This window comes from Notolepis coatsorum, assembly GCF_963971535.1.
Source record: "Notolepis coatsorum genome assembly, chromosome: 14".
NCBI classification, from domain to species: domain Eukaryota; kingdom Metazoa; phylum Chordata; class Actinopteri; order Aulopiformes; family Paralepididae; genus Notolepis; species Notolepis coatsorum.
This window is the reverse complement of record NC_140178.1, coordinates 81,328,516-81,353,571: the sequence shown is the minus strand read 5'-3', so window position 1 is coordinate 81,353,571 and position 25,056 is coordinate 81,328,516. Positions and strand designations below refer to the sequence as shown.

At 44.9% G+C, this 25,056-nt stretch overlaps 1 protein-coding gene across 1 annotated transcript in view; it reads left to right on the top strand.

The window, feature by feature from the left end:
• Positions 1-25,056, top strand: part of LOC311240583 (voltage-dependent T-type calcium channel subunit alpha-1I-like) — a gene marked incomplete at its 3' end in the record, with an annotated part of 344,683 nt that overhangs the window by 38,497 nt on the left and 281,130 nt on the right. The window contains 1 exon segment of the mRNA XM_084329158.1: positions 16,352-16,449. Coding sequence (XP_084185284.1) covers positions 16,352-16,449 — 98 coding nt within the window.

The window sequence follows — 25,056 nt, the reverse complement described above, 5'->3', positions numbered from 1 at the left end:
CTCTCTTTGTCTCTCTCTGTCGCTGTTTCTCTCTGTCTCTCTGTCTTTGTCTCCCTGTCTCTCAGACAAAGGTACAGACAGGTTACTATACTCCTATAGCAGACATGTGTTATGCTGCTGTTTCTATACTCCTATACCAGACATAATGCTGCTGTTACTATACTCCTATACCAGACATAATGCTGCTGTTACTATACTCCTATACCAGACATAATGCTGCTGTTTCTATACTCATATACCAGACATAATGCTGCTGTTACTATACTCATATACCTCTGTTATGCTGCTGTTACTATACTTCTATACCAGACATCTGCTATGCTGCTGTTTCTATACTCCTATACCAGACATAATGCTGCTGTTTCTATACTCCTATACCAGACATAATGCTACTGTTACTATACTCCTATACCAGACATAATGCTGCTGTTTCTATACTCCTATACCAGACATAATGCTACTGTTTCTATACTCCTATACCCAGTGTTGCGTTCCTCATATCAACACTGGTTGCACGCACGCTAATGATGCCACGTGCATGCGCGCTCCCGCGCATGTGCATAAATGTTCCCTTGCATAAGGACAGACTAAAGACAGTGCCTAATTGCCTCTACGAATTGAATGTAATACCTGACGACCAGCGCTATTGATATGCAAAGTAGCCAGGTGGGTACTGCGAGTTGGCGCATCAGTCGAGTGCAGCGCATTCCTGTGTGCACACGCATGCACATGCGCTTCTGCTCACAACTTTGGTTGCACGGCGTGCAACCCCGTCCCATGAGCAACGCATCACTGCCTATACCAGACATAATGCTGCTGTTCCTATATGTGACTCGGCGTCACCAAACCCGACTTGGTGCGGCGAGATACAAGCATCAGAAAATGCTAAAATGTCTTGCACTTCAGAAAATCAAAAAAATCGAAATCTTGCTTTTTTGACTGCTTTGAAATGTCATTGCTCTGTTCCCTTATTTGCAAACTTTAATATAACTTGTAAATGAGTTAATTATTGTTAGATTGTCTGACAGTATTGTGTCTCAATACTGTGGAAAGACTACAGACGAGGGCTTTACGCTGCGGGTCTGTCTGCACGTGCTTCATGCATTAATCTTCACAGGTACTTAGCGAGGTGTTAAAAACACACACAAGGACACAAGCTCTCCTTTCTTAGCAGAGAGAACGAAAATCTTAATACACTTATCTTAACGTTATAAGTTATAGCAACTTAACTTGTGACAAACGCAGTGTCTATATTAAAAAGACCTTCATCATAAAACGCGAGTCGGGTGTATTGTCATTAAACAACATTAAAACACATTTAGAATGTCACAAATTTTGTGAGTGAACAAATTTCGTTCGAGTGGATTTATTGCAACCTAATGCAATAAGAAAGTAAATTCATCCAATAGGGAAACTCAAAGAAAATAACAAACAACTTAGGTATTATATTTCGTCAGCATTTTCCATACAGGCATTTCACGTTTAACATTGGGTTTTATTTCAGCCATTGTTATGCTTTGTTGTCATTAAACATCCACACAAGGGGGACAGTGTACATTAATAAAACATTTTACAAATGTAAATGCACCCAATTTTAGCCAAAAGGATAATTTCCATTGGCAGTCCCCCTGCCAGAAGGTACAGGCTAAAATTATGTGTAAAAAAAGGGTTAGCAATAAAAACAGAATAAAATCAAATCAGAATAAAATCAAGATAAATAACATTAGAATAAAAACACAACAAAAGCACATAGACATAGTAGGGATACAGGTCACAATACAGTCATGGACACAAGGACAGAGCACATCATGACATATTAAGAGACCCAGACATAGACAGACGCACCATATCCACACACACACATACACACACAGACACCTCAGTGTTGACAGTTCTGTTCTATTTCATTATGGCTTACGCTCAGCATCATTCTGCACTGTACTTCACTTCGTGCACGAGCACTGAATAAAAAATTCCACCATGTACCTTTACATCCCAACATTCGTCTGGCCACACCCCCATCCGCTTACCTTCATAAGCAGGTGTGTGGTCACCTACTCAACTCCTTCTTCACTTTCACCACAAGGAAGTGCCTTCGGTAGATCCCACACTTGACAAGGTTGTTAGCTGAAGAAAGTTGAGACGTGTTTACATTGTTGCTTGTTTTTTCTTCTCTCATATATTCGACAGAAAAAAACTAAGTCATAATGTCTACTTCGGAGGGTCGCGCTCGCAACGCCACTCTTCACCAGCGGTTCTCCATTGCCGCCTCAGTCGTGCGTCTTGGAGCGGGGCTGAGACCTCTCTCGTGGTCGGCAGCCACGCCCGGTAGGCGTCCGTTGGGTAGTTTGCCTCTCCAAGGAGCTGGTGCACCAGTGCCGTCTCCTGTGCGATGGCCTGGTTCCGGCTCTGGTTCCTCTGCTTCCGGGGAATCGTCCGCTGTTGGGCGGCCGGTTCCCTTGGTTGCGGGGGATTTGAGACGCAAACTTTTTGCGTCAGCTCGCTCCCATCACAAGATGGTGGCTTGCAGACGCGAACAGCCTGGTTTTGGTGAGTTGCTGGAGCCAGATGAGGATGCGTCGGTCTCTACATGCCCGATGGAGACAGAGGACTACATGATAGAGGCGGACGGGTTCTTGTTTGAAGGCCCGGTGGAGACATCTTCCCTGCCTGTCCAGGTAACACTGGAGGGGGGTGAGATGTCTCCTTGGGGTTCCTCGTTCGAAGATGTTGGGGTAGAACCTCTGACTCGTCGGCGGGATGCCTTGCTATCAGCCACATCAGAATGTGGCTCCTTGACCAGTAGCCTGCTGCATGTGAGGGACGCAGGCTCGGAGGAGGAAAGTATGCAGGGGGAACTGCGTGCTTTGTTTCCCGAGCTCATGGCGGCGGCGGCAGTCGCAAATGGCGTGCCGCTGCCGCAGCCACTGCCTGTTCCTGTCCCTGATGATCTCATAGGTCATCTATGGCAACGTCGCCCGGTGAGAGGGGTGTACGTTGTCTACCCATTTTTCCCATCAATGGCGGCCTATGTCCGTCAGGGCCAGGTGGTCTCCCACATCATAGGCCTTACTCCTGCCTACGTGCAAGGCAACGGTATGAAGGATTGCATGCCACGGCTTGATAGGCCGATGGCAGCGCTCCTTTGTCCGGAGGTGGTGTGGGAGCCGTTACAGAAGCCGGTTCCCCAAGGGAAATCGGCGAGGCGGTTGGCATATTGGAGCGACCAGTCATTTATCACCGGAACACAATCTCTAGCTGCCACTTCTAACATCGCGCAACTGGCGAGATTCATGTCCGGGATATTGACGGGCGGCACGGAGCTGACTGATGTACAACATGACGAGCTCGCCCAGTCGGCAGGAGCCATCCTGCATCTGACTCAGCCGCAGGCTATAGCCGCTGGGAAAGTGCGCGCCCTGGCAACTCTGATCCAGCGCCACCTTTGGCTGGAGCAGGCTCGTGTGCCGGAGAAGAAGAGAATTCCACTTCTGATGGCACCCCTCTCCGATGCTGGACTATTCGGGACGGCCCTACAGTTGATGACCTCAACCTGTAGAGAGATGCAGGAGGAGCGCTCCGTGCTCCAGCCTCATTTCCCCCCTCCCGATCTCGCCGGTGGAGTCAGACGGCTGCCACGTCGTCGAGGATCCTCCGCCGTGGCCGCCGCTGCCACCACCGCCACTGCTGGACCTTCGGTGAAGAAGGCCAGGAGGAGAGAGGGCGCCTCCGCTACGACAGCCGGCCCATCTACGCCCGGAGGCGACGGTAGGGATCGTCGAGACCAGCCGCCGATTGTTTACCGTCCCTCCGGGGCTCCCCGAGGTGGCAAATCCCGAGCGGCTCGTGGCAGGCGTCGCTAAGACCCAGTGACTTTTTCCCCCTGTGGTCTCCCCCTGTTCCCTTCCCGGCCCGCTATGATTTTGTTCAAAAATAAAAAGTCCCCGCTAAAGCGGGACTGTATTTTTTGTTAACAAACTGTGTGTTTATTCACCAAACATATGATGGGGTTGCAACGTGTGAATCTTCGCTAGTATGGGTTGATAGGAGGGTTATATTCATGTTAGAGCTTAAGCAAGGCCTGCAGCCTACACAGGTTTTTTTCTCCCTCGACCTGAATCTCCACATAAAGGTAGAGGCTAGTTGTGTGCTCTGTTGCTTACACAGTGATATTGAGCTACAACACTATTGTGTTTGGTTTGCAGTAATGCTCTGTGGTTAGCGTGCATTGTATTAGCTTGCGCTATTCATTAGCATTGCTACTAAAGGTATCATATGGCTATTGTTGTTGTTGTATGCAAGGGTTGGGCTTGTGAGGGGGTACCGGATAAACCCCTCCTTCCCTCTTCTGATTGGTCAGTTTTTTTTTACCTCTCTTATTAGTTCAGTCAGGGCCAAGCTGTTAGGTGGCTTGGCAGGGAGGGGGGGGGAGGAGGGTTTCCCAGACTCTGCACCTATCACAGGCGTTGAGTCTTGGGTTTCCCCCCGTCATAGCACACGTCACTACGCACGTTGCTATTGGACGATGGCTTCCGTGAGTTAGACCCGTATGTAGGGTCTGTTATTGTCAAGTGTCGGTATAGAGCGTAGGAATTAAGGTTCCACTACGCTCGATATACGCGTAACTTGAGTCGGTTGGTCACATGACTCAATGTCACCGTGGCTTTTCAATCTATGGCTCACGTGGGAAGTCTCTCTGGGGAGTTCCGTCTATCCTCTGTGGTAGGGATGACGGGATATAAAAATGTAAACAGTTTTTATCCTCGGCTGCGTCAAGTGGGATTCATGTCAGTCGGTGTTTCTTTCTTTTTTAATAAACAAGTGTGGAGAATATGAAGCACCACACCCTTCTTGTCGTTCTCCCAGGCGCCTTGAGGGATTGATGTGGGGTCTGGTTAGACTGTCCATTGATGTGTTTTGTGTCCCGACGCATACATAGTGCTGGCTCGGAGTGTTTCTGATAAGAATCATGCGGGTGGCTAGTACGCCTTGGTTACTTGTTATTAAAACAGCGTTTTTATAAAGCAACTGGGATGGCTTTTTTTTCCTCTTCCGAGAGCCTGTTACTGGGTCTCGACGGATTCTCGTTCATATCTGGGGGATGTTAACGGAATAGATCGGAACATAGGTAGAGGGGTCTCACGCCCTTGGGGTGGGCCACCGAGCATGGTTCAAACCGGCCCGTCTGGGTGGCGCCCTCTTTTCATGTTTTAGATCAACACGCATATCTGCCCCTTCTCCTGGAGTAGGCATGTCGGTGTGGTTAGGGCACGGGACTGGTTCTGGTCACGCTGGTCCAGGTCAGTTAACCCGTTTGTCCGCCGGGGATGCAGATCTGCTGTTCTGGTACCCTGAGGGACTTGGGCTTTTTTCAGGGGGAAAAATGCTGGGTCGGCCCGGGTGTCACAGGGTTAGGCGTTATGGAGACCCTTTGTTGGGTACTCTTTTGTACCTGGCACTATTGTAAGGGGCTGGTTCTCCTTCTTTTCGCTCCTCTCTCACGCATGGCGAAGAGGGGGCTGTTTGGGTGGTCTTCTGGACCCCCTCTGGTAATCCTGTGTGCTTCCCGGGCCGCCGGGCCTGGTCCGAAGTAAAGTTTCATTGATACCGTAGGCCTGGGATAACCCTTTTTTGGAAACTGAAACACTTGTACTGTGGTATGGCTGGTGTATACCCGCAGGTGTGTTTTGGAGTTTTTTCTTGAGGGGTTATAGGAACAACCACTGTCTGTGTACCGAGAGGGTGGTTGATTCCCTGGTATGTTGGAGCAGAGTCAACTCCCGGGTTACCCGGTTGAGTGTGCCCCTGCACGTTCATGACGTCTGCCAATCGTGTCAGCCTTCTCTGCCTCGACCCCTCTGGGTGGGTTTTTTTTTAATGGAGGCTTTGTCATGGTGCTCAACAACGCCAGCATACGTCCCTTCCGCCGGGGGGGCTGTTTTCAGTTGACTCCTTTGGTGCCTGTCTCGTCCGCAGTGCTCCAGGCTCAGGTTACAGCCTGCTGCCTGGTTTCCCCGGTGCGCTGTCTGCTTCCGTTGGTTGGACTTTTTGAGTGCCTACGGCCATGCTGACTGCCTGTTCTGCAGGGTCAGTGTGCCAGGCAGTGTGCTATTGGGGGGAAAGGGCCCGCTCTTGGAGGGGCCCTATCCGAATACGCTGGCGATGTGGGGGGCGGTGTCACTAAGTGACCGCCTGGTGGGGTCTTGATGCCTGGCGTCATTTGACCTCTCCGGGCCCCCTTTTTCCAGGGGATCCAGTCCCTTCAGTGGGTCTGGGTCTTCATTCGTGCTCCGCTGCTACAGCCTTGCCACAGGGGTTGGGTTTGCTCTTGACCCCGTGATTTTGGGGGCAGTAACGAGGGTTGTTCCTTCTGTTCGTTCCCTGGTGGCATGCGGGTTGTGCATGTGCGTAGTCGTGGGGTCAAGCCACGGTCTGCTCACCCTGTGCGTTGGGTTGCTTGAGTTCCTCTTCGCACGGTCGGATCCGTCTCCCTCCCGTAAGCCTCCAATAGGGGGGGTATCCTCCATTAGGGAGGGTCGGGAAGCTCGGTCCTCCCCGGTCTGATGGTTGTGGGGGGCATCAGCGGGGTACATTTGTCGAGCTATGGCTCCCGCTCAGCTCCTCTTGTGCAGAATGATGCTGAGCGTAAGCCATAATGAAATAGAACGTAAGGTTATGTATATAACCAAGTTCTATGAATTATGGTGACGCTCAGCATCAGACGCCGCTGCGGCCCTTGATCTCGCCTTGTGGTGAAAGTTTGGGAAGGAGGCGAGTAGGTGACCACACACCTGCTTATGAAGGTAAGCGGATGGGGGTGTGGCCAGACGAATGTTGGGATGTAAAGGTACATGGTGGAATTTTTTATTCAGTGCTCGTGCACGAAGTGAAGTACAGTGCAGAATGATGCGGAGCGTCACCATAATTCATATAACTTGGTTATATACATAACCTTACGGTTTTCTATGAGCCATTCCCTAACCCGGCACTTGAATGAATGGTATGATGTGGACACTCTAATTGTTTGAGGAATTGAGTTCCATTGGTGGGATGCTCTGTATGAGAAGACGGCCTGGCCAAATACACTTTTTTTAAAGGGATTGTACAGTCCCCCCTTGCCGCACCTCTAGTATTCCTGGTTGAGGCAGACTTGAGGTTGATGAAACCGGACAAAGGAGGAGGAGCCAATCCACACTTTATTTTAAAAACTAGACAGACGTTTTGATATAGGGTCAGGTTTTCCCAACTGAGGCTACGTTTAGACGGAGAGAGTCTGAACAGAAACCGCAAAAGTCGTCTTATGGTCTCACTTTAAATTTTGCGTTTAGACTAGCGTTTTGGGATGGAATTCTGCGTGCAGACGACGCTGTAACGACTCGAGACGACTGAGCTCCACTGTCACACGATTGGCGCATATGTCACATGACGTGCTGTGAAGACCCGCCCTACTCTGCCTCTGATTCACAGACTGTGGGTGGGGAATGTGATTGGACCAAAGCAGAGTAACTCACAGACAGTGGGTCCAGTACTAATAGTTGTGATAGCCGCGGGACAGATTCTTGTGTATTTAAAAGTACTGCCAATGTAGCCTTCAGGTGATCGCCATGGATATAATCAGACATGCTTTGTTTACGCTTCTAGGCTACTGGCGCATGCCTGTGATGTAAGCAGTACGCACGACGAGAGCCTTGACAACCCTTTCGTCATCGTTTTATGCGGTTTGACCGTTTAGATCAGTGATTCCCAACCTGGGGTCCGCGGACCCCTGGGGGTCCGCCAGGGGGCGCAGGGGGTCCGCCAGACCACAGATGATTTGAGTTTCTTTTTTTTTATTTATTTATTTTTTTTTTTTTTATCATCAGAAGCATGAATAGTCTCTCCACTACAATACAAAAATAAAGATAAATAAATAAACATCTAGACATGATTTTTGAATGTTAACAGTAGGCTACCGGGTAGCCGCTAAAACGCGAATCAGTTGACTGTATCACTTTCTGTAGCTAGCCTAGCACGCTAGTTAACTTTCTCGGCTCGTCTGCAGTCAGCCGCCAGAGGCGAAAATGTGTGACAAACGAAAAGGAGATGATGGCAGCTCAGCTGCAAAAAAAGTTAGGACCTACAGCAATCGCGAAAATTACATCACCATGGGCTTCACTGAGGGACCAGACAAACGACCTGAGTGTGTGATTTGTGGAGAAAAGTTGGCAAACTCGAGCCTGAAGCCCAGCAAGCTGAAGAGACATCAGGCGTCTAAGCACCCAGAAACCGTTGGGAAGGATCCAGACTTTTTTCGGAGGAAAGAACAGTCTCTCAAGGCGAACAAGCCTGTTGATGTTAGAGTAGCGTGGAGCAGGGGTGGCAGTGATTTACAGAAGGCTACCGAAGCCTCCTTTGAGTGTTCGCTTTTAATTGCAAAAGCAAAGAAACCGCACAATTTTGGCGAGCAGCTCATCAAACCAGCCTGCATCAAAATGGTTTAGAAACTGTGCGGCCCACAGGTGGCGGATAAACTAAAATCAGTACCACTCTCGAACAATGTAGTGAAATACCGAATTGATAAGATAAGTGATTGCGAGCAGCAGCTGTCAGAAAAGCTTAGAAAGGGTCCATTTGCCATACAACTTGATGAAACTACAACTGTCGCAGACGAGGCTGTGCTCATCGTTTATGTGCAATATATTGAAAATGAGGATCTGAAGCAGGACATTCTCATGTCAGTCAACCTTACTACCACCACTCGAGGTGAGGATATTTTTACTGCAGTGGATTCTTACTTCATTCAACATAAATGCAAACCGTTCACCATTAGGGCCTGATTTGAGAGGATGAATACAGGATTTGAATATTGGCCAACATTTTGAAATACATAAGGTGCAAGATTAGATTTGTTGATTGAAGGCACAAGTCAAAGAAGCATAGTGGGTCTAATTATGATGCATATGCCTGTGTATAAGCAGTTTGTTATTAAAATGACAAAAAAAGGTATTAAACCCAGCTAGGACAGATTCTCTCTGCTACTGATTGGAATTTCCTGTCTCATATTTAGTTTAATTTGTTGCATTGATTTGTTCCATAAATGCAAACCGTTCACCATTAGGGACTGATTTGAGAGGATGAATACAGGATTTGAATATTGGCCAAACATTTTGAAATGCATATGGTGCAAGATGAGATTTGTTGATTGAAGGCACAAGTTAAAGAAGCATAGTGGGTCTAATTGTGATGCATATGCCTGTGTATAAGCAGTTTGTTATTAAAATGACAAAAAAAAGGTATTAAACCCAGCTAGGACAGATTCTCTCTGCTACTGATTGGAATTTCCTGTCTCATATTTAGTTTAATTTGTTGCATTGATTTGTTCCATAAATGCAAACCGTTCACCATTAGGGCCTGATTTGAGAGGATGAATACAGCATTTGAATATTGGCCAAACATTTTGAAATGCATATGGTGCAAGATGAGATTTGTTGATTGAAGGCACAAGTCAAAGAAGCATAGTGGGTCTAATTGTGATGCATATGCCTGTGTATAAGCAGTTTGTTATTAAAATGAAAAAAAAAAAAGTATTTTATGGTATCTTATTAGGAGGGGGTCCGCGAATTTCATCAGAGATGTTTGGGGGTCCCTGGGGGGAAAAAGGTTGGGAACCACTGGTTTAGATGATAGCGCAAAGGTTTATCGTTTCTAGGAATTCCACCCTGGAAGGTGGTCTCACTTTTTTACGGTTTCACCCCGTAAAAACGCTGTTTCCGTATAAACGAAAGGCACATCCGAAAAAATATTTTTGCGGATTCACCTGCTAGCGTTTCCGTCTAAACAGGGCCTGAGTAGATTATATTTTTTTAGAATGTGACAATGATGGTACCTGAATGGTTTCTTGTCTATAATTTGTATTGCTTGTTTGTAAAGTGATTGAAGTGGTTTCAGAATGGTGGAATGTGAATTGGACCAGGTTATCAAACAGTATGTGATGTGGGAAAGAACCATTGAATGAAAATATAGCTTTGCTGCCTCGGTTGAAAGGAAGTTTCTTATGCACCTGAAGTTTTATAGGCTGAACTTTACCTTATTGCAGACTTTTTTTATGTGATTTTTGAAGCTATGGTTTGGGTCTATGTGTAATCCTAAATACTTGTATTCTGATACTACCTGTAATTTCTGACTGGAGATGAAGATATCCTGCTCTGCAACTTCTCTGTGGCCCTTGGAGAAGAACATACAGACAGTCTTAGAGACATTCAATTGTAAACAGCTGTTCTTAAGCCAGGATGTGACATTCACCATGACATTAGAAAATTTTGTTGCAACCTATTCTGTGGTTTTACAGTGTGTAAAGATCACTGTATCATCAGCATACATCAGTACATCACATTGGCCACACACAGAAGGCAAATCGTTAATGTACATGCTGAACAGGATTGGACACAAGACAGAGCCCTGCGGGACACCAGTTGACATACAGATGGCAGTAGATTTATGATTTTCAATTTTGACAAGTTGGGAACGGAATGAAAGGTATGATTTGAAGAGGTTGAGGAACTCTATGGAGAAGTTGAAATTGACCAGCTTTTGGAGTAGAATAGTATGGTTAACAGTGTCAAAAGCTTTCCTTAGATCAAGGAACACAGCCCCCACAACCCCACCCCTGTCCATTGAAGCCTTGACTCTCTAAAAAGAAGCATGTTGCTGTTTCTGTTGAATGGTTAGCCCTGATTCCAAATTGCATTGGGTGCAGTGGGAAGGAGCTGTTATTGAGATGATCAGTGACCTGTTTGGCAATCAGTTTTTCAAACACCTTGGACACTATGGGTAGAATACTGATGGGTCTGTAATTGGATGTCATGAGAGGGTCACCACTTTTAAATAAAGGGACCACAACTGCAGGCTTCCATGGGTTAGGAAAACTCCCTTGATTGAAACCCATATTGATTATATGGGTCAGTGACTTCACTATAGAGGAGTTTATCTCTTTCAGCATGAGTGTGTCCATGCCATATATATCCTTAGCTCTTGAGAATTTGAGGGATGTAATTATATTTGCAACCTCTATCTCAGTGACTGATTTTGGTATGACTGCTGGTTCATAAATATTGACAGTAGATGGCAGATTAGGACTACTGTCCTGAACTGCGACGCTTTGGGCTATTGCGGCCACAGACTCTGACGGATACTGTAAAGTTTTGTCATTGACCTTCAGTTCAATTGGCTTAATTGCAGCTTTGTTTTGACCAGTTAATTTCTTGATCTGATTCCATATAGCCTTTGAGTTACCGTGGGCATTTTCAATAATTGAGATGAAGAAATCTGCTTTTGCTTTTCTCAGTTCCCTTGTTGTTTTGTTTCTCAACATTACACATTTTTGTCTTTCGTGAGACAGCTTTGATTTTGTGGCAATTTATTAAGAAATGTCCCGTTCCTTCATTAGTTTCTTGACCAAATCGTTTGCCCAGGGGAGAGTCTGTTTCTTATTTTTGCGTTTTATCCTAATTGAAAATGTATTGATTGTGGATTGTAATTTTTCCGTAAAAACTTGACTAGTTGTTTCTAGGTCATTTTCAAGCAGTAGATCGTTCTAGTTTAAGTTTTGTATGGCTAATCTAAACTTCTCTTGCTTGTGTTTTGGAATTCTGGATTCACTTTCCCCAGCATTTGTATTGAACCGCTTGCCTGTTAGTTTTCTTGATATCAGCACCATATTATGGTCTGACAGCCCTGTTATCATATTGTGTGTTTTTGTAATTATTTCGGTCTATTAGTGAATATTAAGTCAATCTGAGTGCTGGTGCTGTTTGTTATTCGCGTTGGGCCTTTAACCATTTGAGTTAAGTTAAAACTGTCAGTAATTTGCTTGAGCTTCTTCCTTGTTGCCTTGTCCTCCCAGTTCAAGTTCAAGTCACCCATTATAATGACCTCTCTCTTATTGCGTGGCTTGAATCCGCTGCAGTAAGCCAGATAAACAAATTTATTAACACGCCTTTCAAGATGCGCTATTGGTCAGGACAGGCCGCCATGGCGGTGACATCATTAAGTTGATGGCTATTGATTGATATAAACAGAGTTTTGACAGTGCTCTGCTGATATGATATTTTTGCCGTCGTTGCGTGAGTTGGAAGTTTTATTTACTTGATCACTGTGATTGTGAAACGTGATTCCGTAGTGATACCAATGCATTCCGTTTAATTCAGGGATAGTGTGTGTGCGAGCAGCGAGCTGTGCTCCGTGTTTCTCACATTGTCGCTCTCTGCCCAATATCATAATATTGGGCATGGTTCAGATGCATGGTTCAGATGCATGCTGAATGGTGCGTGTGTGTACGAGCAGCTCATGTGAGCTGCGGTTTTTCCCTCCCGTCTTTTAGAAGCTAGCGATAACAACAATAACACTATGTTATGAATTATATATCGCAGTTCATTCAAGCGGGCTACGTGAACTATCAGCCACTGCTGTGTGACAAGGGTTGGTGTTTGTCACCCGCCCCGCTTACATAGCAGGGAAATATAATATAATATAATTTCTTGTCACAACCCATGCTGTTCCTCATACTAGCTCTGGATAGTTAACCACAAACTAATGCAAAGTCAAGTCAAGATACTCCTCTTCAACCTCCTTCCTAAAAAGATAGTCTGCTCTGGTACACTACTGACATTTTAAGACCACTTATTAAATGAAAACAGACATAATCCTTTCACTACCACACTACAGAAGGTTAACTATTTCACTACCACACTACATAAGGTTAACTCTTTCACTACCACACTACAGAAGGTTAACTCTTTCACTACCACACTACAGAAAGTTAACCCTTTCACCACCAGACTACAGAAGGTTAACCTTTCACTACCACACTACAGAAGGTTAACCTTTCACTACCACACTACAGAAGGTTAACTTTTCACTACCACACTACAGAAGGTTAACTTTTTCACTACCACACTACAGAAGGTTAACCCTTTCACTACCACACTACAGACGGTTAACCCTTTCACTACCATACTACAGAAGGTTAACCTTTCACTACCACACACACAGAAGGTTCACTTTTCACTACCACACTACAGAAGGTTAACCTTTCACTACCACACTACAGAAGGTTAACTTTTCACTACCACACTACAGAAGGTTAACCTTTCCCTACCACACACACATAAGGTTAACCCTTCACTACCACACTACAGAAGGTTAACCTTTCACTACCACACACACAGAAGGTTAACCTTTCACTACCACACTAAATTAAATAAACGATCATGACTTTTCCTTCTATGGGTGTGTGTTTGCAGTGCCACAAGACAGAGTCGTTGTCATAACAAAATAGCCTAGAACGTGGCCAGGTGTTAATTGCCCTCAGAGAGAGAGAGAGGGGCCATGCAGGATTACAATGCATTCTGGGTAGGGTTGTAGTTGTTTAACACTGTAAGTGTAAAACTTTCAAGGCCATTTTCTCCGAATACGTTTTGTGATATCACCATGATTCATAGGAAGTAGCTTGAAAAGTATCCCACCAAAATGTTCAAGTGATGGCTTATTTTGAAGGTATGAATCTGTACTTTCATAATATGTTAAAAAAAAATTAAGCTGCCTTAACAAGTCCCTACTGTCTACGGCTAGTCACATATGTGTATACCAGTCATCTGCTATGCTGCTGATAACAGACTGAAATATGGTATTGGTATCAGAGAATTTCCACAAAAATTGAATCTGATGCCTTCTGCCAATGTTCAACATGACAGAAATCAAAGCAAAGTGGTTTGATTTTCTGTGTTTTTTTTTACATATAAATATGTTGGATCTCTCTAATGGGGACAACTTGATTCTATGTCAATCATTACCCCAAACTGTAACTCTAAGTCTGTCCTGGTCAGTAAAACTGACAGTCTAAGTGTGTACTGGTCAGTAAAACTGACGGTCTAAGTGTGTACTGGTCAGTAAAACTGACGGCGGTCTAAGTGTGTACTGGTCAGTAAAACTGACGGTCTAAGTGTGTACTGGTCAGTAAAACAGACGGTCTAAGTGTGTACTGGTCAGTAAAACAGACGGTCTAAGTCTGTACTGGTCAGTAAAACTGATGGCCTAAGTATGTACTGGTCAGTAAAACAGATGGTCTAAGTGTGTACTGGTCAGTAAAACAGACATTCTAAGTCTGTACTGGTCAATAAAACTGATGGTCTAAGTATGTACTGGTCAGTAAAACAGATGGTCTAAGTCTGTACTGGTCAGTAAAACTGACGGTCTAAGTCTGTACTGATCAGTAAAACAGATGGTTTAAGTCTGTACCATTTAGTAAAACTGACTAAGTCTGTATTAATAATAACTTTATTTGTATATCACTTTTCATACAGAGGTTGCAGTTCAAAGTGCTTCACAACAGTATTATTATTATTATTATTATTATTATTATTATTATTATTATTATTATTATTATTATTATTATTATTATTATTATTATTATTATTATTATTATTATTATTATTATTATTATTATTATTATTATTATTATTATTATTATTATTATTATTATTAATTATTATTATTATTATTATAAGTCTGTATTGTTAACGTTTACTACTCAGTACCGACATTGAAAAAGTTGACATTGATGCAGCATCTCCACTTCAGGATAATTGTAACTCGGCAAAATGTAATCAATCTCCCCTTTGGGACAATAAAGATCTGATCTGAACGTGTTACATTGTGGATCAATTACTGTACAAGGCAGCCACTATAGCGGTAAAAGAGTCATTGACTGCAGTATTGATCTCCTTTTTACTCGGCCACTCGTTATCGTCTACGTACCGGTATTTACTGGGAGGTTATTATACATAACCCTGCCCACTAACGGCAGGATATGGATACCGATATAGGATATAGGATATGCCATTAGCAGACTACTTGGACCTAGATTTTAGATATAGTTATTTTTTTTGTATAGTTATTCACCAGACACTTCACCAGACACCAGTCATTAACCCTGCCCACTAACTACTGGTCATCAACCATGCCCACTAACTACTGGTCATTAACCCTGCCCACTAACTACTCATCATTAACCATGCCCACTAACTACTCCTCATTAACCCTGCCCACTAACTACTGGTCATTAACCCTGCCCACTAACTACTGGTCATTAACACTGCCCACTAACTACTGGTCATTAACCCTGCCCACTCACTACTGGTCATTAACCCTGCCCACTAACTACTCCTCATTAACCCTGCCCACTAACTACTGGTCATTAACCCTGCCCACTAACTACTGGTCATTAACCCTGCCCACTAACTACTCCTCATTAACCCTGCCCACTAACTACTCCTCATTAACCCAGCCCACTAACTACTGCTCATTAACCCTGCCCACTAACTACTCCTCATTAACCCTGCGACAAAATCCGACGAAATCCGTTCAGCGGTTCTCGAGTTACATGCCGGTATTTGAGGCTTGTGCAAAGTACACTGCAAAATACCACTCCCGACTTTTGGCGCAGTAGTTCCGTCAATCTAGATCCGATCTCGAAAATGATTGTGGATCGCTATAGCCAATGAGTGTGGCTTACTAATGAAACACCACATGGGGATGTATGAATATAACAAACAAAAAAAAACTAATGAGCGAAAACAGAAAGAGAAAAACAGCCGAATGAATTGAAGTCTATGAGAAAACTCAGTTTTTCTTTTGTACACAGTTTACCAAAATCACTACTAATCACTCATTTCTGAATGGATCTTTATGAAATATGTACTACATAAGGCTTCAGGCTATGGGTCCGTATGGATTTGTAAGCCATACCACCTTCTGGGGAAATACTACCTCTGGACTACTAACTACTACAGAAAAACTTGAATAACAAGTTTTTCTACAACTCAAGTTCAGACCTATGTTACTCTATTACGTTAGCACTAAAAGTGAATTTTTCAGAATGTCATCTTTCAAAAGAGACCAGGCTCATGCATGTGCTATAAGTATAAAGTATAGTATTTTGGTTTGCAAAAAAAGTATGCAGTCCTCAAGTTCAAGTTAAAAAATTTCCACTTTTCTGCCCGCTTGATAAGAGGTTCCCTGCCCACTAACTGCTCCTCATTACAGTCTTGTTCACAGCCTGTTTGTACAGTATGATAGATCACTCTATGTAGATGAGCATTTTGAAATTAATTATCTTACTCTGTCTCTCTCTCTCTCTGTGTCTCTGTGTCTCTGTGTCTCTGTGTGTGTGTGTCTCTCTCTCTCTCTCTCTCTCTCTCTCTCTCTCTCTCTCTCTCTCTCTCTCTCTCTCTCTCTCTCTCTCTCTCTCTCTCTCTCTCTCTCTCTCTCTCTCTCTCTCTCTCTCTCTCTCTCTCTCTCTCTCTCTCTCTCCCAGGATGGTGGAGTACTCTCTGGACCTTCAGAATATCAACCTGTCAGCCATCAGAACGATACGAGTCCTCCGGCCTCTTAAAGCCATCAACAGAGTACCTAGTAAGTACACACTTCACCCCTGTGTGTGTGTGTGTGTGTGTGTGTGTGTGAGTGTGAGTGTGAGTGTGAGTGCGAGTGCGAGTGCGAGTGCGAGTGCGAGTGCGAGTGTGAGTGTGAGTGTGTGTGTGTGTGTGTGTGTGTGTGTGTGTGTGTGTGTGTATGTGTGTGTGAAAGTAATAGAAAGATAAAATGAGAGTGAGAGAGAGAGAGAGAAAGAAAGAGGGAGGGAGAGAGAGAGACAGAGAGAGAGAAGAGGCAAGTATTATCTGTTATATATATATACTGAGAGAGAGATAGAGAGAGAGAGAGAGAGAGAGAGAGAGAGAGAGAGAGAGAGAGAGAGAGAGAGAGAGAGAGAGAGAGAGAGAGAGAGAGAGAGAGAGAGAGAGAGAGAGAGAGAGAGAAACTTGATGCTTTTAGCGCACTAGCAGCTAATGCTGACCCTGAGATGGTATAAGCCGCCTGTGGATTCAGATATATTAAGTCCATATAGACCTACAGTACTTCATTGCTTTGTTTCATTGCCATTGTTTTCATTCATATCCTGTCAGTGACAAATCTAACATGTCATAGGCCTACATATTTGAATATAGGATATGCCTTTAGCAGACTACTTGGACTTTGATTTTAGATATAGGTTTTTTTTGTATAGTTCTTCACCAGACACTTCACCAGACACCAGACAGTGTATTTATTTGTCCTTCAGTTTTCCTACAAGATTCAAGTTTCAAGTTTCTTTAATAGTTGTTATACCGAAGTACAGAATACTTTTATACAAAATGCTTCTTTCTGGTACCCTCCAGAGACTGTCCTAGACAAAAGATAAGTATGAAATAAAATAGTATAGCATGTAAAAATAGAAGTAAAAAATAGAAGTCACGTACGTAGACACAGTGTTCAGTATATACATATGTACAATGTTCAATGCAGAATAGAAGTAACTGAGTTACCATACAACATAAAATATACTATGCAATATAATAATATACAATATACTATATAATGCAAAGCAGAAATGGGATGAGGTACAATTTACAGTAAGGTGTACTGAGGTATGGGTTGTAGTGCAAATCCTTTGCCAATAAATATAAAGTGTGGTTAGGTCAGGGGTCTCAAACTTGCGGCCCGCGGGCCAATTGCGGCCCGCTGGATGATATTGTGCGGCCCCCTACTGGACATCAAAGTTTAGTGTTAATGCGGCCCGCGCGCAACTGTTTGCCGAGTCGTTGCGCGAGAGTTGGAAGTTTTATTTATTTTATCACTTGTAGGCTATCATAGCGCAGGCTTATGACAGCAACGTTATGTTAGTGACTTGGTTGAAACGTGATTCCGGAGTGATATCAAGTAAAGTGGAAGTCAAATGCATCCTCGCTATCTCTCTCCTCTGCGAGCAGTGCTCTGCATGTCCGACTGCACTGCCACTGTCTGTGTCTGTGTACGGGTCTGGTCCAATCATATACGCGTCCCGTCAGCGTTTTTCCCCCTCACCCACAGTCTGCGAATCAGAGGCAGAGTAGGGGAGTAGGGCGGGTCTTCACGGACTGCATGTTGTCTCTCTCTTTCAGTTCAAGTCGGAGCAGAGTTGACAGCGCATCTACAGTAAACTCGCTCCCAGTTTTATCTCCGTGAGATAAATGTAGCTATTAGCCTATTTTCGCCAGCAGGCAGCCAGCAGAAAAATATGGCATTTTCAAAGATGGTCAGTAAAAGAAAAGTCGACTGCAATTCAAAGGTTAATGTACTGAAAAAATATGCGTTCATCCTGAGTCCCAGCACCAAACCAATTATGTGACTATATGCCAAGAAACGGTAGCTATTTGAAAATAATGTATGACTGAAGTGATGGAGACCATGTTTGAAGGCAAACAAAAGCAAATCCCCCTCAGATCGCACAACAACCAGAATAACTGAAATACTGGCTGGTGATTTGATTAAACAGCTTTGTGATAGAATAAAAAAAATGCACAGTGCATTTCCATAGCTGTGGATGAGTCCACTGACACCACTGAGAAGCCTATGTTCTGAATAACCGTTCATGTTCTGAAGAACTGTTCATGTTCTGAAATGTTATTGCTAAAGATTGAGAAGATTGGATCAGTTGTACTTTTTTTTGAATACTTGAAACCCTTTTTGTGTGGAATATTTGATGTGGCCCAGCCTCACCCAGACTCTACCTCCAGCGGTAAATTGAGTTTGAGACCCCTGTTTTAGGTGTTCTAAAGTGTGGAGAGTGGGTGCTGCAGTGTGTTGTTTGTTTAAAGTGAGTGTGTGCGTGTGGATGTGTGTGTTGTGAGTGCATTTGATGGTTGTTGCATAGTGTTATTGTTCGTTGAGCAACCTGATGGCCTGGGGATAGAAGCTTCTTCTGAGTCTTTCTGTGCTTGCCATGAGACTCCGGTATCGCTTGCCTGACCGCAGCAGTTCAAAGAGGCAGTTGTTTGGGTGGCTGGAGTCCTTGATAATTCTCTCAGCCTTACCCCTGCACCGCTTGTTGTAAATGTTCTGGAGAGTGGGAAGCCCCCCTCCAATTGTGCGTTCGGCTGAACGTGCCACTCTCTGTAGTCTGCTACGGTCTTGTGCGGTGCTATTCCCAAACCAGGAGGTGATGTTGCCAGTCAGGATGCTCTCTATTGTACATGAGTAGAAGTTCTTAAGGATCTTCTGACTGACTTGGAACTTCCTTAGGCGCCTGAGGAAGTAGAGGCGTTGTCGTGCCTTCTTCACAACACTGTCAATGTGTGTGGTCCATGTCAAGTCCTCGGTGGGCTCTGAGGTACTTAAAACTGTTCACTCTCTCAACCGGTGCCCCGTCGATGCTGAGGGGGCTGTAGTCCCTGACCCCCGACCTCCTAAAGTCCACAATCATCTCCTTTGTTTAGCTGACGTTCAGGGAGAGGCTGTTCTCCTGGCACCATCCTGCCAGGACCTTGACCTCTTCCAGGTAGGCCCTCTCATCGTTTGCAGAGATCAGGCCCACCACTACAGTGTCGTCAGCAAATTTGATGATTGTGTTGTTGTTCCGCTGAGCCACACAGTCATGTGTGTACAGGGAGTAGAGGAGGGGACTCAGAACACAGCCCTGGGGGGCCCCTATGTTGAGGGTGATGGATGAGGAGGTGCAGTTGCCTGCTCTCACCACCTGTGGTCTGCCCGTCAGGAAGTCTAAGACCCACTGGCAGAGGTCATAGTTCAAGCCCAGGTCCCTGAGCTTGGCTATGAGTTTGGAGGGGACTATGGTATTGAATGCTGAGCTGTAGTCGATGAATAGCATTCTCACATAGTTCCCCTGCCTCTTGTCCAGGTGTGATGCTGCTGTGTGCAGCACATGGGCTATGGCGTCCTCCGTGGACCTGTTGGCGCGGTATGCAAATTGCAGGGGGTCCAGGTTGATGGGGAGGGAGGAGCAGATGTAGCCCTTTACTAGCTTCTCAAAGCACTTCATGGCTATGGAGGTGAGAGCTACAGGGATATTAGCATTGTTAGCATTCCTCACAGTAACAATGGGGCACAGCTAGCTTTGGGAGGCTTGGCGTTGGAAGAAAGGTGCCCAGAGAGGGTGTGGTGGAGGTGAAGATCCCCACCTCCAACACCACATTGAAGGAATCCTTGTTTTTCAATGTATATATGATGTAAATATCTGGAGATGACAGCATCTGCTATTAGATCTCACATGAGGAGGACAGTATTTAGTGGTGTGTGTTTTCAAGTTAGACTGGGAAGCCACAGTGCCATGGGCTGGGCTCCGAGGTTGTCGGCAGGTTTGTAATATCAACAACTGATATGCACTGGTGGGGGAGGTTTGGTCAGAGCTACGGGGAGAGGTTGACATTGATAGAAACGGACGTTTAGTGTGTTAAAAGTGACCAGCCATTGCCATGGTAGCGTGTCACGTAGTAACGAGAAGAGGGGGCGGGGCCCTGTTGCTAGGGGGAGAATGTTATGAGAGGTGAGTTCCTTCTGGGGTAAGTTAGATTGAGACACGACGCACAGGCGAGCAGACGCATTGATCAGAGACTTTGAGATCCCTCCCCACCCTCGCTGGGTGTGGGAGGGGAAGTGACACATCATCGCTAGCTTCGGCTAACAGGGAATGGTTGTTGGCTATGACGAGGCCCAGAACCATTGGACTAATAGCATAAGAGACGGTGGAGAAGAATGAATTAAGACTGTTCAAGGACCTTACAGAATTGGTTACATCTGGTACGAAGCTATGTTTATCAAAATAAACATGAGGATCTAAGAAAAGAGATCACGTTGCAGTGTCGTTTCTTCTGACCACAGATGTACTAACAGGGGTTGATACACTGTGAGACAGCTAATGAGATATCCAAGTAAAATGACACAATGCGGAGGCCAGTCACGGAACAACAGGTGATGAGTGAGAGAAATTATTAAAGGCTAGAAACACTGTTATCTAACAACATGCATCCATGCCGGCCTGGAACCACATCTGAAGATACATTCATACTCCTGCACAACACCATTAAACTGTTGTACATTTATTACACATATTTCACTCCAAAGACCTTCCTCAAGATAGTGAACATCTACTATGTGAACAAGTATTATATAGGTTACAGTAAATGTAGGACAACTACTGTGATTTTGCACATTTCCTAGGATATGGCATCCTGTGAGGCCAGTCATCTGTTAACACAATAACTGCCACGCAATATCAGCATCTTATAGCTCTACCGCCAGGCTGTAAATGTCACTCACCTTGTTTGCAGGGCTATAACTATTTAAATATTATAGCTATATCTGATATACTATTGCCCATTCGACATCGGGTATCTATCGTTCAAGATGTGGGAAAGTATTACTTTTTCCATTCATACATTCTCATTTTATACCGTGGTGAATATAAGTATAGTTTTAGAGTGGTCTGGGGTATTTTCCTAAAACGCTAGTTATAGGCCCCAACGCATATTATACTTAATCCATTGGCATTTCGTCCCTATAGATGCTACAATTAAAAATCCAAATGCATATGATCGGTATATATTATGTTCCATCATGCATGAAGGAAATGGGGGGGGGGGTCGTTTATGATGAATTGATTGTCAATAATGGCATTCGTTAGTACAACTGCATACGTTGATCAGATGGATTGCAATAAAAGAAATGGACAATCAAGCTGGAATTAACGTTAGATTGCTCTTACCTCCGGCCGATGATACTGCAGAAAAGATATTCCAATTATTCGATTGCCATCTGCTAGACCGTATGTCCATTTGGCCGACACCATAAACTCCAAAAGCATAATGATTCTTGCGTCTCGAAGGCGATTCAATGCACTCGACTGTTCATCTGGATTCACGTTACAAGAAAACTGCGCCGGGACGAAATTCACAGATGCACCGACTCATACTTCCTGTAGAAAGTAAGTGCAACATCGGCCGAAATCCACCAGGCGGCGGTATCGGGCCGGTGCAATCGCAGACAGAGTGCCAGAGTCTCCCAGAGCCTTTCTCGATGAATTATGTAATGGGAAATAGCGGATAAAAGAAATAACGATCACAATAACGAGTTGACTTGTTGTTGGCGTTATTCGATTGGACGGCAATAACGAGTTAACTTGTTTTTGGCGCAGAATGTGTTAATAAGGCACATGGTTTATACCCTCATGTGATTAAATTATCCACATCTTTTTACACACATTTGTTCACCTCCCTTACCTTAACCCTAGCCTTAACCTCACTGAAGACATTACACCTAACCATAACCTAACCCTTACCTTAACCCTATAACCTTCACCTCACTGGAGTCATTGTGTCTAGCCCTAACCTAACCCTTACCTTAACACTACCCTTCACCTCACTGGAGACGTCATGTCTGGCCCTAACCTCAAATAGTGATGGTTGTTAATATCCTAATCGGTTTCAATTATTCATCACAAACTAAAAGCACACTTGCCATGACGCAGGACATCATTATTAAAAGGGTCCGTTATCCTCTCAACCTGATGTGAGGGGGGGGGATATCCGTGGGAGGGCGGGGACGCTCTCTCATTGTCGGTACACAGTGTGAGAAGAGCATTTATGCAGGTGAACACCAGAAAAGCTGCTGGCCCAGATGGAATAACAGGACGCTAACCAGCTAGCCCCAGTGTTCACCGCTATATTTAATCGATCCCTGGCGGAGTCAGTGGTCCCTGCCTGCTTCAAGATGTCTACCATCATCCCTGTACCAAAGAAACCCTCCCCAACATGTCTTAATGACTACAGACCGGTGGCACTCACCTCTGTGGCCATGAAATGTTTCGAGAGGCTGGTCAAGGATCACATTTGTGCCTCCCTCCCCAGTGATATGGACCCTATGCAATTTGCATACAGGCCAAACAGGTCCACTGATGATGCGGTCTCCCAAGTACTGCACATCACCTTGACCGCCAGAAGGGGGGCTATGTGAGACTGTTGTTCATTGACTACAGCTCAGCGTTCAACACCATAGTCCCCACCAGACTGGTGGACAAGCTGATCGAGCTGGGTCTGAGCTCCGCTCTGAGCGCCTGGATACTGGACTTTCTGAGCGAAAGGCCCCAGGCGGTCAGGGTGGGGGGTCAGACCTCCAACACCATCACCCTGAGCATCGGGTCCCCCCAGGGCTGTGTTCTGAGACCCCTGCTGTACTCACTATACACACACGACTGTGTGGCCAAGTTCAGCTCCAACTCCATAGTGACGTTTGCGGACGACACAGTGGTGGTGGGGCTGATCTCGGACAACGACGAGAAGGCCTACCGGGAGGAGGTTGAGGTACTGGAACGTTGGTTCAACAGCCTACTCCTGAACATTGGTAAAACCAAGGAGCTGATCGTGGATTATAGGAGAGGACAGCAGGAGACACACACACCACTGAGGATAAACGGGGCTACCGTGGACAGGGTGAGCAGCTTTAAGTACCTGGGGGTCCACATCTCAGAGGATCTGACATGGACAACACACATAGACTCAGTCGTAGAAAAGGCGAAGCAGCGCCTCTACCACCTGAGACAGTTAAGGAAGTTCAGAGTATCTGGGAAGATACTCCAGTCCTTCTACTCCGGAGCTGTAGAGAGCATCTTGACTGGAAACATCACTGTCTGGTATGGAAACAGCACGGCACAGGACAAGAAGACCCTACAGAGAGTGGTGTGCTCAGCCAGGCGTACCACAGGTATTGCACTACCACCCCTGCAGGTTCTATACAACAAGAGGTGCAAATCCAGAGCCTGCAGAATAATGAAAGACCCTCACCACCCCAACAACAGCCTGTTCATGCTGCTGAGGTCAGGCAGACGCTTGCGAACACCAGCTACCAGGACAGAGAGACTTCGGCTCAGCTTCTTCCCCCAGGCCATCAGAGCCACACACAAGCACACATGAGCACACACACAACACACACACTGTACACGCTCACACACTAGCAGCCACTTTAACATGAGCAAGCACACACTCATGCGGCACATGCTCACACTTATGGCCACTTTACAAAAGGAAAGGTCACTTTAAGAATAGTATAGTATAACTTGAGACTGTATAATATAGCATGTACATAAAGACCCAGTGCCTCATCCGTAGCTAACAGTGTATTGCACTACCATAGGACCTAGCATGTCCTATCATGCTCTGTAAAGAACTTATGTACATATACCGATATGCCCTACTCTGTTTACTGTTTTATTGCACAATGTCGTTCTATTGGATTCTATTTTATATTATTACTATTGTATTATGCACATCGTTGCGGGCAAGACCACCCGCATTTCATTGTATACTCGTATGCCGTGACAAATAAAACTCTTGACTTGACTTGACTTGACTTGACTTGATGGGGAATTACATAAATCACTGTTACTGTTAAAACATATTTACCTCAACATATACACTCCACCAGGAAGAACTGAGTTGTTATTGTGAGCAGAGTTGTGGGTAATCCTCTCCTCCCACGGTTGCACCAAAATAGCAGGCAGGAGAAACGGCCTTGTGTTTGCAGGTAACACGAGTTACGGTCCCTTTCAGAGCGTTGCTAATGGGCCAATCAAACTAATAGAGACATAGGGAAACACACTATAGCTGTTGGGGGTGGATAATCGGTGGAAATATAGCCTGGGAGTAAGTCTCACTGTGGGCTGGGTGTTTTACTACCTAGAGGGAGTGGGTGACTGCTAGCTAGCACAGCCCATTACTTACACGAACACTGGTGCGTGTGAACGCTCTCTCTCTCTCTCTCTCTGGCCTACTCTGGCTACTCTATTACAGACTAATGAAGATATAAGTTCACACACAAGCTTAGAATGGTACTGAGGGAGATGCATGCTCGACAGCACACGTCAGCCTTTTAGCCCCCATCCTCCAGTCGTGCATGTTTAGAGGAATATGTCAGATGTTAGATCGAAGTGACTTGAAGTATCTGGTAACATTTTATGTCAGGGGATGCTGTGATGAATTTTTCATTTCATTTCAAACCTTTATTTAAACTCGAAATGGCAACTGAGGTTTGTCATGTTGAGTGTAGCCTACATACAGAGTTAAGCAAGAAAAGGCATATCAAATCACACAGAATATAAAAGTAAGTAAGACAAGTAAGGATAGTAATGAATTAAAACATGTACAACTTGATTGA